The sequence below is a fragment of the Oncorhynchus keta genome, chromosome 29 (assembly GCF_023373465.1).
Source record: "Oncorhynchus keta strain PuntledgeMale-10-30-2019 chromosome 29, Oket_V2, whole genome shotgun sequence".
Classification (NCBI taxonomy): Eukaryota; Metazoa; Chordata; class Actinopteri; order Salmoniformes; family Salmonidae; genus Oncorhynchus; species Oncorhynchus keta.
In genome coordinates, this window is record NC_068449.1 from 36,474,251 (window position 1) to 36,490,098 (window position 15,848).

The following is a 15,848-nucleotide window of genomic DNA, read 5'->3' on the forward strand; positions in this document are numbered from 1 at the left end:
AACAGGACTAAAACAATAGGGCCGGATTCACAGCGAACACACACACACACACACACACACAATTTTACATGGGTAGACAATATAGAAAAAGACCCAGAACACAGCTATGCTCTTCAGTTCATAACATAATGCCGTATCAGAGAACATCCATGGTTTGGCTGGCCTGCACACCTGAATGATGGTGTATTAAGTGACCAAACCATATACCACATGTCAAATGGACCAAACACACAGGTAGTGTTCACAGTGATGGCTAGGCTACGTATGCCCTTGCAGTAACTAAAGGGGTAAGCAGTAGTGTCATAAATGACATTGACTGATGTTCCATTCCAAATGGAGGACAATTATCTACCGTGAACCATCAACCATCAAGGTTGATAATATTAAAGCTGATTTGCATGTTAGAAGGTTGGATATTTCGGATATAGTCTATTGAAAGGACCCACCGCTACAGTACTATTCAGGAAGACAAGCTCCAGAGAACCATGCCCATGACAATGTGGGATGCGTCCGTCTGTACCACCAATAGCATTGAATGTAGTGGGATGGGAGAGAACCAAGTGCCTCAGCCCTCATAGTTGAGCAGGCACAGGACTCACCTGGTAACAGCATAGCTATTGAGTGAGGATGCACATTACAAATTAAATTGGGAACAACAACTTTTGGGTGTAGAAGTGTGTAAGTGTGAAGGTGATGTTAATAAAAAGACAGGTCAGCTTGGAGCGAGTCTGACCTAAAATGACAGGAAACCGCGAGAGAGAGTTGAGCATTTCCCTTTCTGGAACAAACAGGCCAGCACTACAGCAGACTCCCAGCTCCCAAAGGAGAGTTCAATATAGGACACACTCCTTCCTCTCCTCCCTTCTGTTCTCCTTACCCTCTCTTCCGGTCCTCCCATCCCCTGCTTCCTCTCTTCTGTGGGTTGTGCTCTCTAGTCTATTAATAGACCCAAACAACTTTAGGTTTAATGGGGCAGAAAAGAAGGAGGGAGGGAACTCATGCAGAATGAAGTCAGGAGAAGAGAAGAGCTTTGTACTATTTAGCTTCTAGGGTTCAGCCTTTTAGTCCATGAAACTGAGAAGTGCATGTGTGTGTGTGTGTGTGTGTGTGTGTGTGTGTGTAAAGTGTTCCCTGTTGACATATCAAGCTATAGGTTCAGACCTTTTCTGGATTTGACTGCAAGAAATGGGGAGAGCAATAATATATTTATGGTTTCAACATGAACTGAGTTCAAATGAAGCCCTCAACCCGAAAAGCAAGCTGACAAGTCCCTGTGCCCCGTTGTCTAGAAATAAACAGGTTCTCGCCTCTGACAGTCAGACAGTGCCATACAGATATTCAGACATGAAGGATCCTCACCAATATGATCCGGATGGGGAAACATGTGAGTACTTGCATAGAAAGGAAACATCGCATGCAGATCTTAACAGGTCGCTACCTAAAAGTGTGTTTCCACAGAATGCCGTTTCTAAATACTCAAGTAGATAAAGAAAGCCAAGTCGAGGCGCTCTTCGCAAAGCAACATGTCAAGATGTGCATCACAAGAGTTCAAACCACAGTGCGTGTCCCAAGAACGCCAACCAACCATTATCTCAGTCCTGCAACACTAGAATACAGAGAAAGACACGATGAAAGGAGATTCATTTATGTTTCTACAAAAATAGCAACCAGTGAACTGTTTTGTAGAAGTCTGAAGCAGAGCCAGACAGTACTCATTCAAGGGTTCTTCTTTATTTTTTACTATTTTCTATTTTGAAGATTAATAGCAAAGACATTAAAACTATGAAATAAAACATATGAAATCATATTGTAACCCCCCAAAAAAATCTTAAATCAAAATATATTTGAGATTCTTCAAAATAGCCACCCTTTGCACAGTCCTGGCATTCTCTCAACCAGCTTCACCTGGAATGCTTTTCCAACAATCTTGAAGAAGTTCCCACATATAGCCACCCGGCAGGGTTAGTGGTTAGAGCGTTGGACTAGTAACCGAAAGGTTGCAAGTTCATATCCCCGAGCTGACAAGGTACAAATCTGTCATTCTGCCACTGAACAGCATTCCAAGTGACTACCTCATGAAGCTGGTTGAGAGAATGCCTAGTGTGCAAAGCTGTCAAAGGCAAAGGGTGGCTGAATCTCCAATATAAAATCTATTTTGATTTTTGGAACACTTTTTTGGTTACTACATGAATCCATGTGTGTTATTTCATAGTTTTGATGTCTTCAATATTATTCTACAATGTAGAAATTTGTCAAAAGAAAAACACTTGAATGAGTAGCTGTTCTAAAACTTTAGAGACAGACAGACAAACACAGACAGACACAAGGGCAGGAGACAGCATCTAATGTAGAAAAGGCAGAGGTTTTTGGCACAGTACTTGTAACTCCCCTGCCACCTTCAAGACAAGTTGATGTATATGAGGATCCTACCCTACTATTTGTCGTCCACAACAAAACACTGAATAGACCTGAAACATAACATCAACCTGCCATTGAAACGTTTTGCAATGAGGTGACACTGGGTCTAGATCTCAGGGGGGGGGGGTTCTAGATCTCAGGGGGGTTCTAGATCTCAGGTTGGTGGTCTGAGCTTTTCCATCTATCATAAAACATCTGTGAACCATTAATAAGTTAACACAAAAAGAAGAAAGAATTTCGGTCTGCATTATTGTCATACATAAAATCCTGCAAAATATATGTGCTCCGCTTTAAAAACTAGAGGTTCACCCCAATGTGAGAAGCTGCAGTACTTGTGGCTTAGCGGCCCATTTTTTAAATAACGCAACATGCCAGTATAAAAAGAGACCAAGAAACACAACCAGGACGACCATCTACTAAACCTGACAAACCAACAAACAAAAAGACATGACTGAAACAGAGTTGTGGTTGTAGAGGGTTCTCGCCGCTGTCTAGCCCTGAATCCATAGAGGAGCCCTTATCATTTGGCGTGTGTCTACTGCTAAGCAATGACCGAGAGGTGGTTCCTGCTCCCACTGCATGCTCAGTTTGAGGCGTGCGTGCGCGCGCTTGCTGTCCATGCGTGTGACTGATTGACTGCGAGCTGCCATGGAAGGAGAGCAAGAGAGGGAGAGAACAATAGAGGGTTCTCCCTGCCGTCCGTCCAGCCATCTTTCTGACGGCGCAGGCCTTCTCCCTGCCTTCTTTCCCCTTGCTCGCTCAGTGCGTGTTTTGAGATTGACCGCATGTGACCGCACAGAAAGACTGACCTACGAATTAAGATTAAGCGAATCAGCCGTGCTCAGGCTGATCCCCTTTTAATACACCGCCTGTCTCTCATTGTGAGAAGTGGAAGGCTGGAGGGCGCGGGCGTTCCGGGGCAGGGTCGCTGTCTGAGCCCAGGGCGAGGGGTGTCGTGACAGGGGTGGTGTTGGAGGGCTGGGGTGGAGGGTTGGGGTCTCCACCCGTCTTCACCTGGTGGGTCTGGGAGGAAGAGGAGTGGGTGTCCGGGTGGGTCTGGGAGGAGGAGGAGGAAGAGGAGGAGTGGGTGTCCTGGTGGGTCTGGGAGGAGGAGGAAGAGGAGTGGGTGTACTGGTGGGACTGGGAGGAGGAGGAAGAGGAGTGGGTGTCCTGGTGGGACTGGGAGGAGGAGGAAGAGGAGTGGGTGTCCTGGTGGGACTGGGAGGAGGAGGAAGAGGAGTGGGTGCTCTCACCGGAGCTGCTCCTGGTCTCTGTGCTGGTGCTGGTCTTCTTCATCTTCCTCCTCTTGGCCAGCGGGGCCTTGTCCACCGTCTGCAGACGGAAACCCTCCCGCTTACACTTGTTGAACGCCTGGAGCAGAACCCAAGACCACAATAAAAACAACAAGAATTGCCTTGGCAGCAGCCAATGCGGAGGGTCCATAAACACAATTACAAACAAGAAATCAACAATAGGAAACTACAATAAACAGTCATAAAAACATGAATGGATTTATAGCCGCCATCACCCATCCCTTTTGGAAGAACTGAAACGGGGATATTGGATATTCTCAAACACTCTCCTTGCCTCTTCTAATGCAAACCGTGCCATTCACTCACCCCCCTGATTGAATGAATAATGCTCACGTTAAAGGTAGCCTTGACGTAGGTGTGTACGGACACGGTGGTGGAGGAGCCCAGGATGTCTGGTGTCATCAGAGGGTTGGAGGAGAGCTGGCTGTCGTCTTGGAGCCAGGCGTTGTACCGCAGACCACACATCTTGATCCGCTTGTCAGGGTCCACTGTCAGCAGCTCTATAGGTACCACACCAACGATGGATATTACAAGCACTAATACTGTATGTATGTATGCATGTATGTCAACACAGAATCTCGGGGGGGGGGAGACAGGCCAGACCAGGGCTCTCCAACCATGTTCCTGGAGAGCTATCCTCATGTAGGTTCTCTCCGACCGCAGCTGGAACAAACCTGATTCCGCTCATCAACCAGCCAACTATTAGAACCAGGCGTGCTAGATTAGGGTTGGAGTGAGAAACCTACAGGGCGGTAGCTCTCCAGGAACAAGGTTGGAGAGCCCTGGACCAGACAGACACCAGGTGAACATTACAAACACCCCCGCTGGTGAGCAGCAGCACCAGAGACACGCTGAACTCTCGAGGAGTTACACCTCCATCCAGACGACACTAAGGTCGACTCACACATCAACTCATTTACTAAAATAGGGGTGAACCCCAAGAAAAACACACGCAGAGTAATTACAGAGTCATTCAGTAAATGGAACCAACGCAGCCTTCACCTTGCAGCAAAGCATTCCCGAAGTTGACGTCATACCTTCTGACCTTTCAACCCCCACCTGCCATGCTCACCTTGTATAAGGTCCTTGGCCTGCTGCGAGACACTCCTCCAGGCCTCGCCCTCGAAGGAGAAGTCTCCCTGTTTAATCTTCCTCATGATCTCTTCAGCGCTGGTGTGGGTCAAACTCTTCCCCTGACACTGGAATGGCACCTGACCCGACAACATGGTGTACTGGAACAATCGTAATAAAACACATTCTAAACATAATAATACATATTTTGGAATCCTACATGTGGCCTATATGATGACGTTGTGTATACAAGTCTCCACGTCTTACTAAGTCATGTACTGGGTGTACACGCAATTGATCTAAGCCCGATTAAGGTTGGCCCGGTTTCTAATACCTCATTAAACAGACGTTTTGGCCGTGCATGTGTCCGTCTGTCTCTGGGGGCGTCCGCTCATCGGCTTGCTATGCTTCCAGGGCACTCTGCTATACAGAGGTCTAGTCTGTCAGGAAGCGTCACATCACAGCTCTGCACACTACTACACTCTACCCCCAGGGGCCAACGCGCAGAGCGAGAGAGGACTGAGGCTGCACGCTTGAAAGGACATGCAGAGAACTTGCTCTTCCCCTCTCTACTCTTCTTCCTCTCACCTCTCGGCTTGTTCTCTTTCCTATCACTCTCCGTCCATCCCCCTCACTCACTCCACCTCCCCTCTTCATTCTTATTCTCTTCAGATGGCCATTGAATTACACTGACATTTCCACTGGCAGGAAGCAATGCCACAGCCTCATGTGGCCACAGAAAAGTCTTAAAAGCTACAGTCTGCGATTATTATTATTATTATTTTTTAAATCAGCTGAGGGATGGGGCTAGGGCAATTGCAACCCTTCTCCAAGTCATAAACAGTGCTTTCCATGCAAAGGCTGGCAGTCCATGACATCCGAGGGGTCGTTTAACCATCTTTTGACGCAATACATCACTTGTTTACATTCTTCTTGTTTGTAAACAAAGGAGTAAAAGAAACCCTCATATTTGGAGTTACGATCAAAATGAAGAAATTAAATGACCCGCTCTGCTCTGGCGAGGCCTATGACCGGTCAATAGGTTTTTTTTTTGTCAACATAACTCAAGAGAAAAATAGTTATCACTTGCGGCGTTCCACAAGGTTCGATTTTGGGTCCGGTACTGTTGAGTTTCTAAATGTTACCCCTTGGTTGCGTCATCACAAGGCACGGCATTGATTTCCACTGCTACGTAGACGATAGACAACTTTACATTGGTGGTGTCACCAGAGGATTTTAGCACCACAAATAAATTATACTGTATTAGTGATTTAAATACTTGGATGGCTCACAACTTCCTCCAGCTAAATCAAGACAAGACTGAGGTACTTATTGTTGGAGCCAAAGCACAGAGAATCTAGCCGCACATCTCAATTCACGGGCAATAAAGATAAAACACCAGGTAAAAAAAACAACTTAGGTGTCATTTTAGATTCTGAACTCAATTTCGAAACTCACATTAGGAATGTGACCAAAGCACATTTTATCCCCACTTGAGGAACATAGAAACGGCAGCGTCTCGGCAATCTCAGGCTGATAAGAGGGACTCATTATTACAAGGCGGATTGACTATTGTAATGCTCTCCAGTCTGGTCTTTAAAGAGAATGCCATTGCTCAACTGAAAAACATACAGAATGCAGCAGCACGGGTACTGACCAAGACCACACAGAGAACACACATTACACAGGTTTTAAAAAAGGTCTCTGCACTGGAGTTTTAGAATACATTTGAAGATTATTCTATTGGTTTGTAAATCAATCCACGATTGTGCACCCCAATACATGTCAGACATGCCTTTAAGTTCTGTACCCAGTAGGTCCCTCAGGTCCTCTGGCCTTTTAACTATCCCAAAGCCTAGGATCAAGAGGCATGGAGAGGCAGCCTTTAGTTATTATGCCCCCAGCCTCTGGAATAGCCTGCCAGAGAGAACCTGAGGTAGGACAAATCAGTGGACATAATTAAGAGATCTTAAAAAACATATTTTTAAGCTTTGCTTTTCCTTAGGGTGCTTTTCTTTGTCTTTCAGTTTTTGTTATTCTTTAGTTTTTTTATCCTCTTATGTTTATTTGTTGTGTAATAAAAACGTTTTTATTTTCTTCGTTTTTTAAAAACTTGTGTTTTTCCCCCTGTGAAGCGCATTGCGTTGCATTCAGATCTGAAATGTACAGTATAAATAAAGCTAAGTGCTGCTGGTAGATCGTCGTTTAGTGGTGAATATTGATGCGTGTCAGCAGCACAGCACACCCCCGGACACAACAGCAGCATGTTAGCTGTACTGAATAAAACAGAGATGGGGATCAGACAGGCCCTAACCACATAACACAGGATACAGAAAACACTGGAACAGCTTCCCTTGTGAATGGCCCTGACAAAACTCTCAACATAAAACTGCTGAATCAAACTAGAATGTGTGTAGCTGTATTGAGTCAATGAAATACAAGATCTACCAGAAGTGCAGCTATTGGTACAGATAAAGGCCCCCGGTTGGATTCGGGAACACCCCGACATCCTTCTCAAAACCCAATTGAAGGAGACGTTCTAAGGGAGGGAACCTTGGATCTTCAACATATTTAAAGGGTATAAGGACTCACTCCTTCCCTGTACCACCTCCACTCACCAGGATGACGCCCAGGCTCCAGAGGTCACATGACTCGTCGTAGCCGTCGTATTTGAGGATCTCCGGCGCGGCGTAGGCCAGGGTGAAACACGGCGTCTTCAGCAGCTGGTTGTCTGGGGGCTTCAGCCGGGCGAAGCCAAAGTCTATGATCTTTATCTCAGAGTTCTCGCTCTCATCTGTGAACAGCAAGTTCTGAACGGGGTTTCAAGAGAGAAACGGGTTTCTGTTATTGCTCCGGAGTCTATTTGAATGCATAATTGCAATCTCAAAATGGGACACCCGTTACCATTTCTAGTCCATTAATGACAGGAAGGATGAGATGCACCACTTTTAAAGTGCCAGCTTCAGTTCCATTTGGCCAGATGGAGAAAATAAACGTTAACAACAACAACAAAAAAGATATCATGCTTCATTCAAGCCTTTGATCGTTATATTCTATTCATATGCAATGAACATGTACAGCACATTTGGAAAGGATTCAGTCCCTTTCCCCACATCTTGTTTCAACATGGATTAAATAAACATTTTCCTCAATCTACACACAATACCCCCATAATGACAAAGCAAAAACAGGTCATTTTTTGGTGCAACTTTATTACAAATAAAAATTGACAAAAGTATTCAGACCCTTTGCTATGAGACACGAAATGGAGCTCAGGTGGATCCTGTTTCCATTGGTCAGCCTTCATGTTTCTACAACTTGGGAGTCCACTTGTGGTAAATTCAATTGATTTGGAAAAACACACACCTGTCTATAAAATGTGCCACACTTGACAGCGCATGTCAGAGCAAAAACCAAGCCATGAGGTTGAAGGAATTGTCCTTAGAGTGCCGAGAAAGGATTGTGTTGAGGCACAGATCTGGGGAAGGGCAGCCCAGCCAAACTGAGCAATCTGGGGAGAAGGGCCTTGTTCAGCGAGGTGACCAAGAACCTGATGGTCACTCTGTGGAGATGGGAGAACCTTCCAGAAGGACAACCCTCTCTGCAGCACTCAGGTCTTTATAGTAAAGTGGCCAGACCACTGTCATCCTACTTGGGAGTTTGCTAAAAGGCACCTAAAGGACTCTCAGACCATGAGAAACAAGATTCTCTGGTCTGATAAAACCAAGATTAAACTCTTTGGCCTGAATGGCAAGCGTCACGTCTGCAGGAAACCTGGCCCCATCCCTACAGTGAAGCATGGTGGTGGCAGCATCATGCTTTGGGGATGTTTTTCAGGGACTGTGAGACCAGTCACCGGTTGAGGGAAAGATGAACAGAGCAAAGAACTGAGATATTCTTGATGAAGACCTGCTCCAAAGCTCTCAGGACCTCAGACTGGGGCGAAGGTTCAACTTCCAACAGGACAATGACCCTAAGCACACAGCCAAGACAATGCAGGAGTGGCTTCAGGACAAGTCTCAATTTCCTTGAATGGCCCAGCCAGAGCCCGGACTTGAACCCGATCAAACATCTCTGGAGAGACCTGAAAATAGCTGTGCAGCGATGCTCCCCATCCAACCTGACAGAGCTTGAGAGGACCTGCAGAGAACGGGAGAAACTCCCCAAATACAGGTGTGCCAAGCTTGTAGCGTCATACCCAAGAAGACTCGAGGCTGTTATCGCTTCCAAAAGGTGCTTCAACAAAGTACTGAGTAAAGGGTCTGAATATTTATGTAAAAGTTATTTGTTTTTTATATGTAATAAATGTGCAAAAATGTCTAAAAACCTGTTTTTGCCTTGTCATTATGGGGTATTGTGTAGATTGATGCAGGTAAAAAACGTAAGGCTGTAACGTAACAAAATGTGGAAAAAGTCCAGGGGTCTGAATACTTTCTGAATGCACTGTATTTAGCTAGACCATACACAGAGATCATCAGGATAAGTTGGGAGTGTCCCTCAAGTTCTTTACTTCCAGGGGTTCAACAGCCTGATCCCAGATCTGGTTGCGCAGTATGGCCAGCCCATAAAGATAATAAACTCGCCAAAAGAAAGAAACGTCCCTTTTTCAGGACCCTGTCTTTCAAAGATCATTCGTAAAAATCCAAATAACTTCACAGATCTTCATTGTAAAGGGTTTAAACACCGTTTCCCATGCTTGTTCAATGAACCATAAACAATTAATGAACATGCACCTGTGGAACGGTCGTTAAGACACTAACAACAGCTTACAGACGGTAGGCAATTAAGGTCACAGTTATGTAAACTTAGGACACTAAAGAGGCCTTTCTACTGACTCTGAAAAACACAAAAAGTAAGATGCCCAGGGTCCCTGCTCATCTGCGTGAATGTGCCTTAGGCATGCTGCAAGGGGGCATGAGGACTGCAGATGTGGCCAGGGCAAGAAATTACAATGTCCGTACTGTGAGATGCCAAAGAGAGCGTTACAGGGAGACAGGATGGACAGCTGATCGTCCTCGCAATGGCAGACCACGTGTAACAACACCTGCACAGGATCGGTACATTCGAACATCACACCTGCGGGACAGGTACAGGATGGAAACAACAACTGCCCGAGTTACACCAGTAACGCACAATCACTCCATCAGTGCTCAGACTGTCTGCAATAGGCTGAGAGAGGCTGGACTGAGGGCTTGTAGGCCTGTTGTAAGGCAGGTCCTCACCCCACATCACCGGCAACAACGTTGCCTATGGGCACAAACCTACCGTCGCTGGACCAGACAGGACTGGCAAAAAGTGCTCTTCACTGCGGTTTTGTCCCACCAAGGGTGACGGTCGGATTCGTGTTTATCGTCGAAGAATGAGCGTTAAACCGAGTCCTGTACTCTGGAGTGGGATCGATTTGGAGGTGGAGGGTCCGTCATGGTCTGGGGCGGTGTGTCACATCACCCTCGGACTGAGCTTGTCGTCACTGCAGGCAATCTCAATGCTGTGCGTTACAGGTAAGACATCCTCCTCCCTCATGTGGTACCCTTCCTGCAGGCTCATCCTGACATGACCCTCCAGCATGACAATGCCACCAGCCACACTGCTCATTCCTAGTGATTTCCTGTAAGACAGGAATATCAGTGTTCTGAGCACGTCTGGGACCCTTTGGATCGGAGGGTGAGGGCTAGGGCCAATCCCCCCAGAAATGTCCGGGAACTTGCAGGTGCCTTGGTGGAAGAGTGGGGTAACATCAAACAGCAAGAACTGGCAAATCTGGTGCAGTCCATGAGGAGGAGATGCACTGCAGTACTTAATGCAGCTGGTGGCCACACCAGATACTGACTGTTACTTTTGATCCCCACCTTTGTTCAGGGACACATTATTCAATTTGTTAGTCACATGTCTGTGGAACTTGTTCAGTTCATGTCTCAGTTGTTGGAATCTTATGTTCCAAAAAATATTTACACATGTTAAATTTGCTGAAAATAAATGCAGTTGACAGCGAGAGGATGTTTCTTTTTTTGTTGAGTTTACATGCCATTTAGCAGATGCTTTCATCCAAGAGACTAAACTCATGCATACATTTTACGTACAGGTGGTCAGGGGAATCAAACCCACTATACTGGTGCAGCAAGAGTCATGCTCTACCAACTGAGCTACAGAGGACCACAGATCTGGGAGCAGCCTAGACGGTTGAGTAGTACCAATGACAGTGTGTATAAATGGAGAAAGCAATCGATTACTTGGCACCCTTCATTCCTATGTGAAGACTCAATAGCACATTGAAGCCAAATTAAGTCAGTTAAGATGGCGTCTCATGGAGACATAACATGCGCAGTTTGAGCTACTCCAGGAAGTGACATTACAGGCTAGCTCACTTATGCCCCCTCATTGTGTAAGTCAAGTTGAAGGCCGCCATTAGCAACTAAAATATCCTTAATAACTTTAGTGTGTGATTTTCAAATAACCGGTTCAAGGACATACATCTGGTGTATTAGAAGCAACGATTGGTACCATGACAGTCTTCAAATTTGTATTGTATTTACACAAAGATTGGCCACAAAGATTTTTTTCCATTCTCTATAATGGGGGAATCCCGTTTTCCTGCAAACAATGCCTGCAGTACCGCAGTCGGCCTTGAACTTCCGTAGCCGCAATGAGAGGGGGCAGTCATTCTCTCAATAGTAGTACCTCTGGCTTGAGGTCCCTGTGCACCACTCCTACATCGTGCATGTGGCTGACGGCTGACACCAGTCTCCTCATGATGCGGCTCGCCTCAGTCTCACTGAAGTGCTGCTTCCTCCGTATCCTCTCCAGCAGCTCTCCACCACGCAGCAGCTCCAACACCAGGTACGTATGCAGCTGGAGGGGAGAAGGAGAGACACAGCAAGTTATACACACACTTACCCATAGGGTCTCCAGAGAGAGCCTTACCGTCATGTTGACCAACGACTCATAGTTCCTTATACGGACGTATAAAACTGTATTTTGTAACTTTAAAAATAAATCAATATTGGAGGTCATACGAAGTAGGAAACGTCACGCTTTATGGAATTCATGTGATCGATTGCTCCGAGCCCAAGGCTGTGGTTATACAATAGCGGAAATTGTTTGGAAAACTCAAAAACGGTAGAAACCCTGAGTCCACATTTCTATTTTGTATGAAACATGTCCTAATAACAATACTGATGTCACGGTGATGGAGAGATGAAACCGGAACAGAGTGGCTGAAGTGAAAGGACCCTGATAAAGAGGCTAGAGAATAATGTACCTACGTCTGTCTGTGGCACTGCAGCCGGGTAGAGTAGGCTTTCTCATTAGTGCTCGAAGAGGGGAACAAAGACCGAGAGAGAGAGAGAGAGAGAGAGAGAGAGGGAAGGGGCAGGAAGGTAGCCTGCATCCCAATTCTCCACCCTTCTCCCAAAGTATGCACTTGGACACCATTGGCTATGTCCCAACTCTCCATGCAGGTGGTGTGTGTCCCAATTGACGGGGAGTGTGCAAGTGCACACTTTGGTAGAAAAGGTGTACAATTGGAAGGCAGAACGGGAGAGGAGGGCCGCAGCAAGGCGGCTCTGCTTTGATCTAGTTAACAGCCCTCGGTCTGCCTGAATTCTAAATGGCTCCCTTTATAGTGCAGTAATTTTGACCAGGGCTCCTATAGTGAACCAGGGCTGTGGTCAAAAGTAGTGTGCTTTAAAAAGGAAATATGGTGCCATTTAGGCCAAGCCCTCTCTGAGGTACAGTACAGTAACAACCCAGCAGAGCTCATCAGAGCTACAATGCTGCTCCTAGGCCTGAAGGGCCCCAGATAATGAACATGGCCAATATCAGCCACACACACACGCACACGCACTTGTTTGACCCAATTAGGAGAAAAGTGTTTTTCTTCTCTCACCAAGCTCAAATCCTTCATGAGATCTAAAGGCCCACATACAGACATGAAATATGCTCTGTGTAGGTTAATTCACCTATACCTACAATGGATGTGCCCGTATGTGGCACAGCTGCTGTACTGCAGTAAAATGCAGTGTATACAAACTGAAATATGGGGGTATAGTGTAGTGTTTATTATAGGACGGTATGAAGGAGAGAAGAGGGAGATGGAGAATGTCCCAGGAGGAATCTAGCTTCCACGTTCATCTGCTCTGTTCCACCTCTTGACTTAATAAGGCCGTCTGCCGTTAGTCTCGTCTTACAATCACTAGTTCGGTTAGGAAAGAAAATGGCCATTTCTAAAGATGGGCTTTGACCGGCAACGCTTGTGACAACAGGTCTCTCTGGTAAAATAGATGATATCATCTCGATGAGAAGAAACTAAGAAATTACAAGTTCTATGAAAATACGTGTTTTTTCCTTTTTTTGCCTACTTCAGCGAGTGTCTGCCGAATGACTGAAATATAACGTAATGCAATGTTTCCACTGACTCTATAGCACGCACTTCTAACCAGGATAGCAGAGGCAGCAAAGATAACAGGCGCTTCTTACAGAAGAGATGTTATCTAAAATGAGACTAACATTTCAAGAGAAGGTTCAATAAAATGTAAAAATCCTTACCTGATCATGGTAAATCTCGTGAGTCTTGACGATGTTGGGGTGGCCGTCGCAGAGCTTCAGAGCTGCAATCTCTTTCTGTGTCTGGGCCTCCATCCTAGAGGGGACATGGGAGAGACGAGACCCAAAGTGTCATCAGAAGGAGTCGCCAGCAGCCAACAAGTGTTGTAATCGCAGAGCAGTCTTCCGCAACTGGAATTTCCATCACGTCGAATGAGACCAAACTAATTGAATTAGATGTTTAACGGACGTCTCACATTTTTCTCAAAAATAATTGTTTTATTTAAAATCAGCTAAATTGAAAAGTTCATGAAAAATGGCACAATTACACACACATTTTTGAACTACTTTTAAAAGAATCTCAAATCGTATAAAAAGTCAAAACTTTTTTTATTTTATTTTTTAAAATATAAGTCGGCTTGTGATGAAACTGAGGCAGTTTGGGCTGGAAAGGCAGTGTACATGTGTGTTCAGTGGAAGGGCATCGATGGGATATTATAGCACAAAGTAATGTCCTCAAGTTTCCAGTAAAGTGACAACTTCCTCTTGGATTATGGCTCAACTATGCCTCTTTTACCCTCCCTAAGAGGCAAAACTCTCACGATTAGGTCACTAGTTGTTAAACTAAAGTTGATGTAGTATTTGAACAATGGGGTTCTACTTTTTTCTTCTTCCTTAAAAAAATGAAATAATACTACAATGTCTTATCTAGTTAGCCAGTCAACTCCCAATAAACACACATCAGTGAGCTCCGGGCAGGGCCGGTCTGGCCTGGTACAGTTTGGCAGCACAAAACAGATCTGGGAACCAGGCTAGCCTATGGTACAGTACCTCTTGCTGACGATTTTCACAGCGTACTTCTGGCCAGTCTTCTTGTGGGTGCACTGCCTACAGATGGAGAAGCTGCCCTCGCCCAGGGCATTGTCTGTCAGGTTCATCTCATAGTTCATATAGAACGGAGAGTCCTAAAAGAGAAGATTGTCATACCAAATCACAAAGAACGCCGTTTTCAAAACGCCACTATCAGTCGCTAATTAGTCAACACCACACCTGAGCCAAAGCTGAAACTGAAAATATATATATATTTTTAAATACAGTAGCTAAATTATTCACTCCTGGAAGGACTGAAACCTGAAAAGACGAATGCAAAAACAATTGAAAGCAAGCGTTGCTCTCGGGAGAAAACTCCTCTTTCTTAGTGGCTGCAGCTAAGCTATTAAAGCTAAGTGTGTTTAGGTGGCGGGAATAAATACAACCCTATCCATCTAACTGTACTACACACACACACGGGTGTACCTTCATCATGGCGCTGCGGGCCACAGCAGCAGACCCCGGCCTCTGTGACCCTGATCCTCCACACAGCTGTAGTGTGTCGTCCATTACAGCGTTCCACTTGAACAGGATGGAGGGGGCCATGAACGAGTAGCCCTGTAACCAGGACACAGAGACAGAGAGAGAGGGGGTATTACATGAAGCAGAAATGTGAAGCGAGAGGTGGCCATGAACAAGTAGCCCTGCACAAAGGACACACATAACAAGAAGTGGGTTTAATATAATATACCTGGTCATATGAAGCACAGGAAAGAGAACGGTATACCCTTCACATTATAGAGCTTACCTGAGACGTCCTTTTCAGCATTGTTGCAGCAACAATGGTGGATGCATAAGATGGCCATCGACACCAAAGTAGACTAGGTTGTGTTCAAATCTGAACTTCAAAACGTAGTTTCCGTCATTTTACTGAAAAGGCATGCAGCGTTTATTTCATTCAATAACTACACTATAACCAATCAATCCTGTAACAACTGTGGCATGAGCATGACAATGGCTGCCATTCATTGGTGGTCCATCTGTGCTCATTGTTATAACTGTCATCTATGACAGGATTGGGATGTGCTGCCTGGTTCCAACTATGAAGGGCCCAGAGCTAGCTAGCTAGCTAGCACACACACACACAGCTGCGTGGAATGCATGCAGAGTAAGAGCTGTGGATGGACGGACGGATGGATGGTTGAGAATACCCTAATTGCCAGGCATCAATATCTGATTGCGCTGCTGTGAAATTACATCTCGTCGGGGCTCTAATGCAATTTAATTTTGTTTTGTGAGGCGAGGCGGGAGCGCAGACCCCCAAGAGTTAAAAGTTGTGATAGCAGCAGTTCTCTCTAACGCAATTGCTCAGGCCTGGCGTCAAATTATAAAGACTAGCCTACAAATTCTAGTATATGTGAAATTTGGGCTGCGTGCATGAAATAAAACAAGCCAAGATGAAGTTGGCAATCATAGGTTTAAGGCGTAATTGAGGCAGACATGGTGATTCTCTGGAACCGTAACCTTTTCTTCCAGCAGAGAAAAGAGAGAAGCCCTTATAAATGGGCCTATTGATCAGCCAGGCTCGAGGAGCCAGAAGGCATGGCAATCACAGCTGAGATTCTGCTCAATAGCCTACATCAATCAGACACTCAACCAAAAGCTGGCACACAGCTGCATTCATAAAGTGTCTCA

At 45.5% G+C, this 15,848-nt stretch overlaps 1 protein-coding gene across 3 annotated transcripts in view; it reads right to left on the reverse strand.

Moving 5' to 3' along the window:
* Positions 1–875: 875 nt before the first annotated feature.
* rps6ka5 (ribosomal protein S6 kinase, polypeptide 5) overlaps positions 876–15,848 on the reverse strand; it is a 41,823-nt gene continuing 26,850 nt past the window's right edge. For 2 of the 3 annotated variants that reach the window (XM_035743561.2, XM_035743564.2), the window contains 8 exons: positions 14,640–14,771; positions 14,175–14,308; positions 13,347–13,440; positions 11,481–11,651; positions 7,421–7,612; positions 4,804–4,963; positions 4,065–4,231; positions 876–3,789 (listed from right to left, as the gene is read on the reverse strand). In XM_035743561.2, coding sequence (XP_035599454.1) covers positions 3,295–3,789; positions 4,065–4,231; positions 4,804–4,963; positions 7,421–7,612; positions 11,481–11,651; positions 13,347–13,440; positions 14,175–14,308; positions 14,640–14,771 — 1,545 coding nt within the window. In that variant the 3' untranslated portion in view covers positions 876–3,294. The remainder of the gene's footprint in view (positions 3,790–4,064; positions 4,232–4,803; positions 4,964–7,420; positions 7,613–11,480; positions 11,652–13,346; positions 13,441–14,174; positions 14,309–14,639; positions 14,772–15,848) is intronic. The other variant, XM_035743562.2, reaches the window with a different exon arrangement.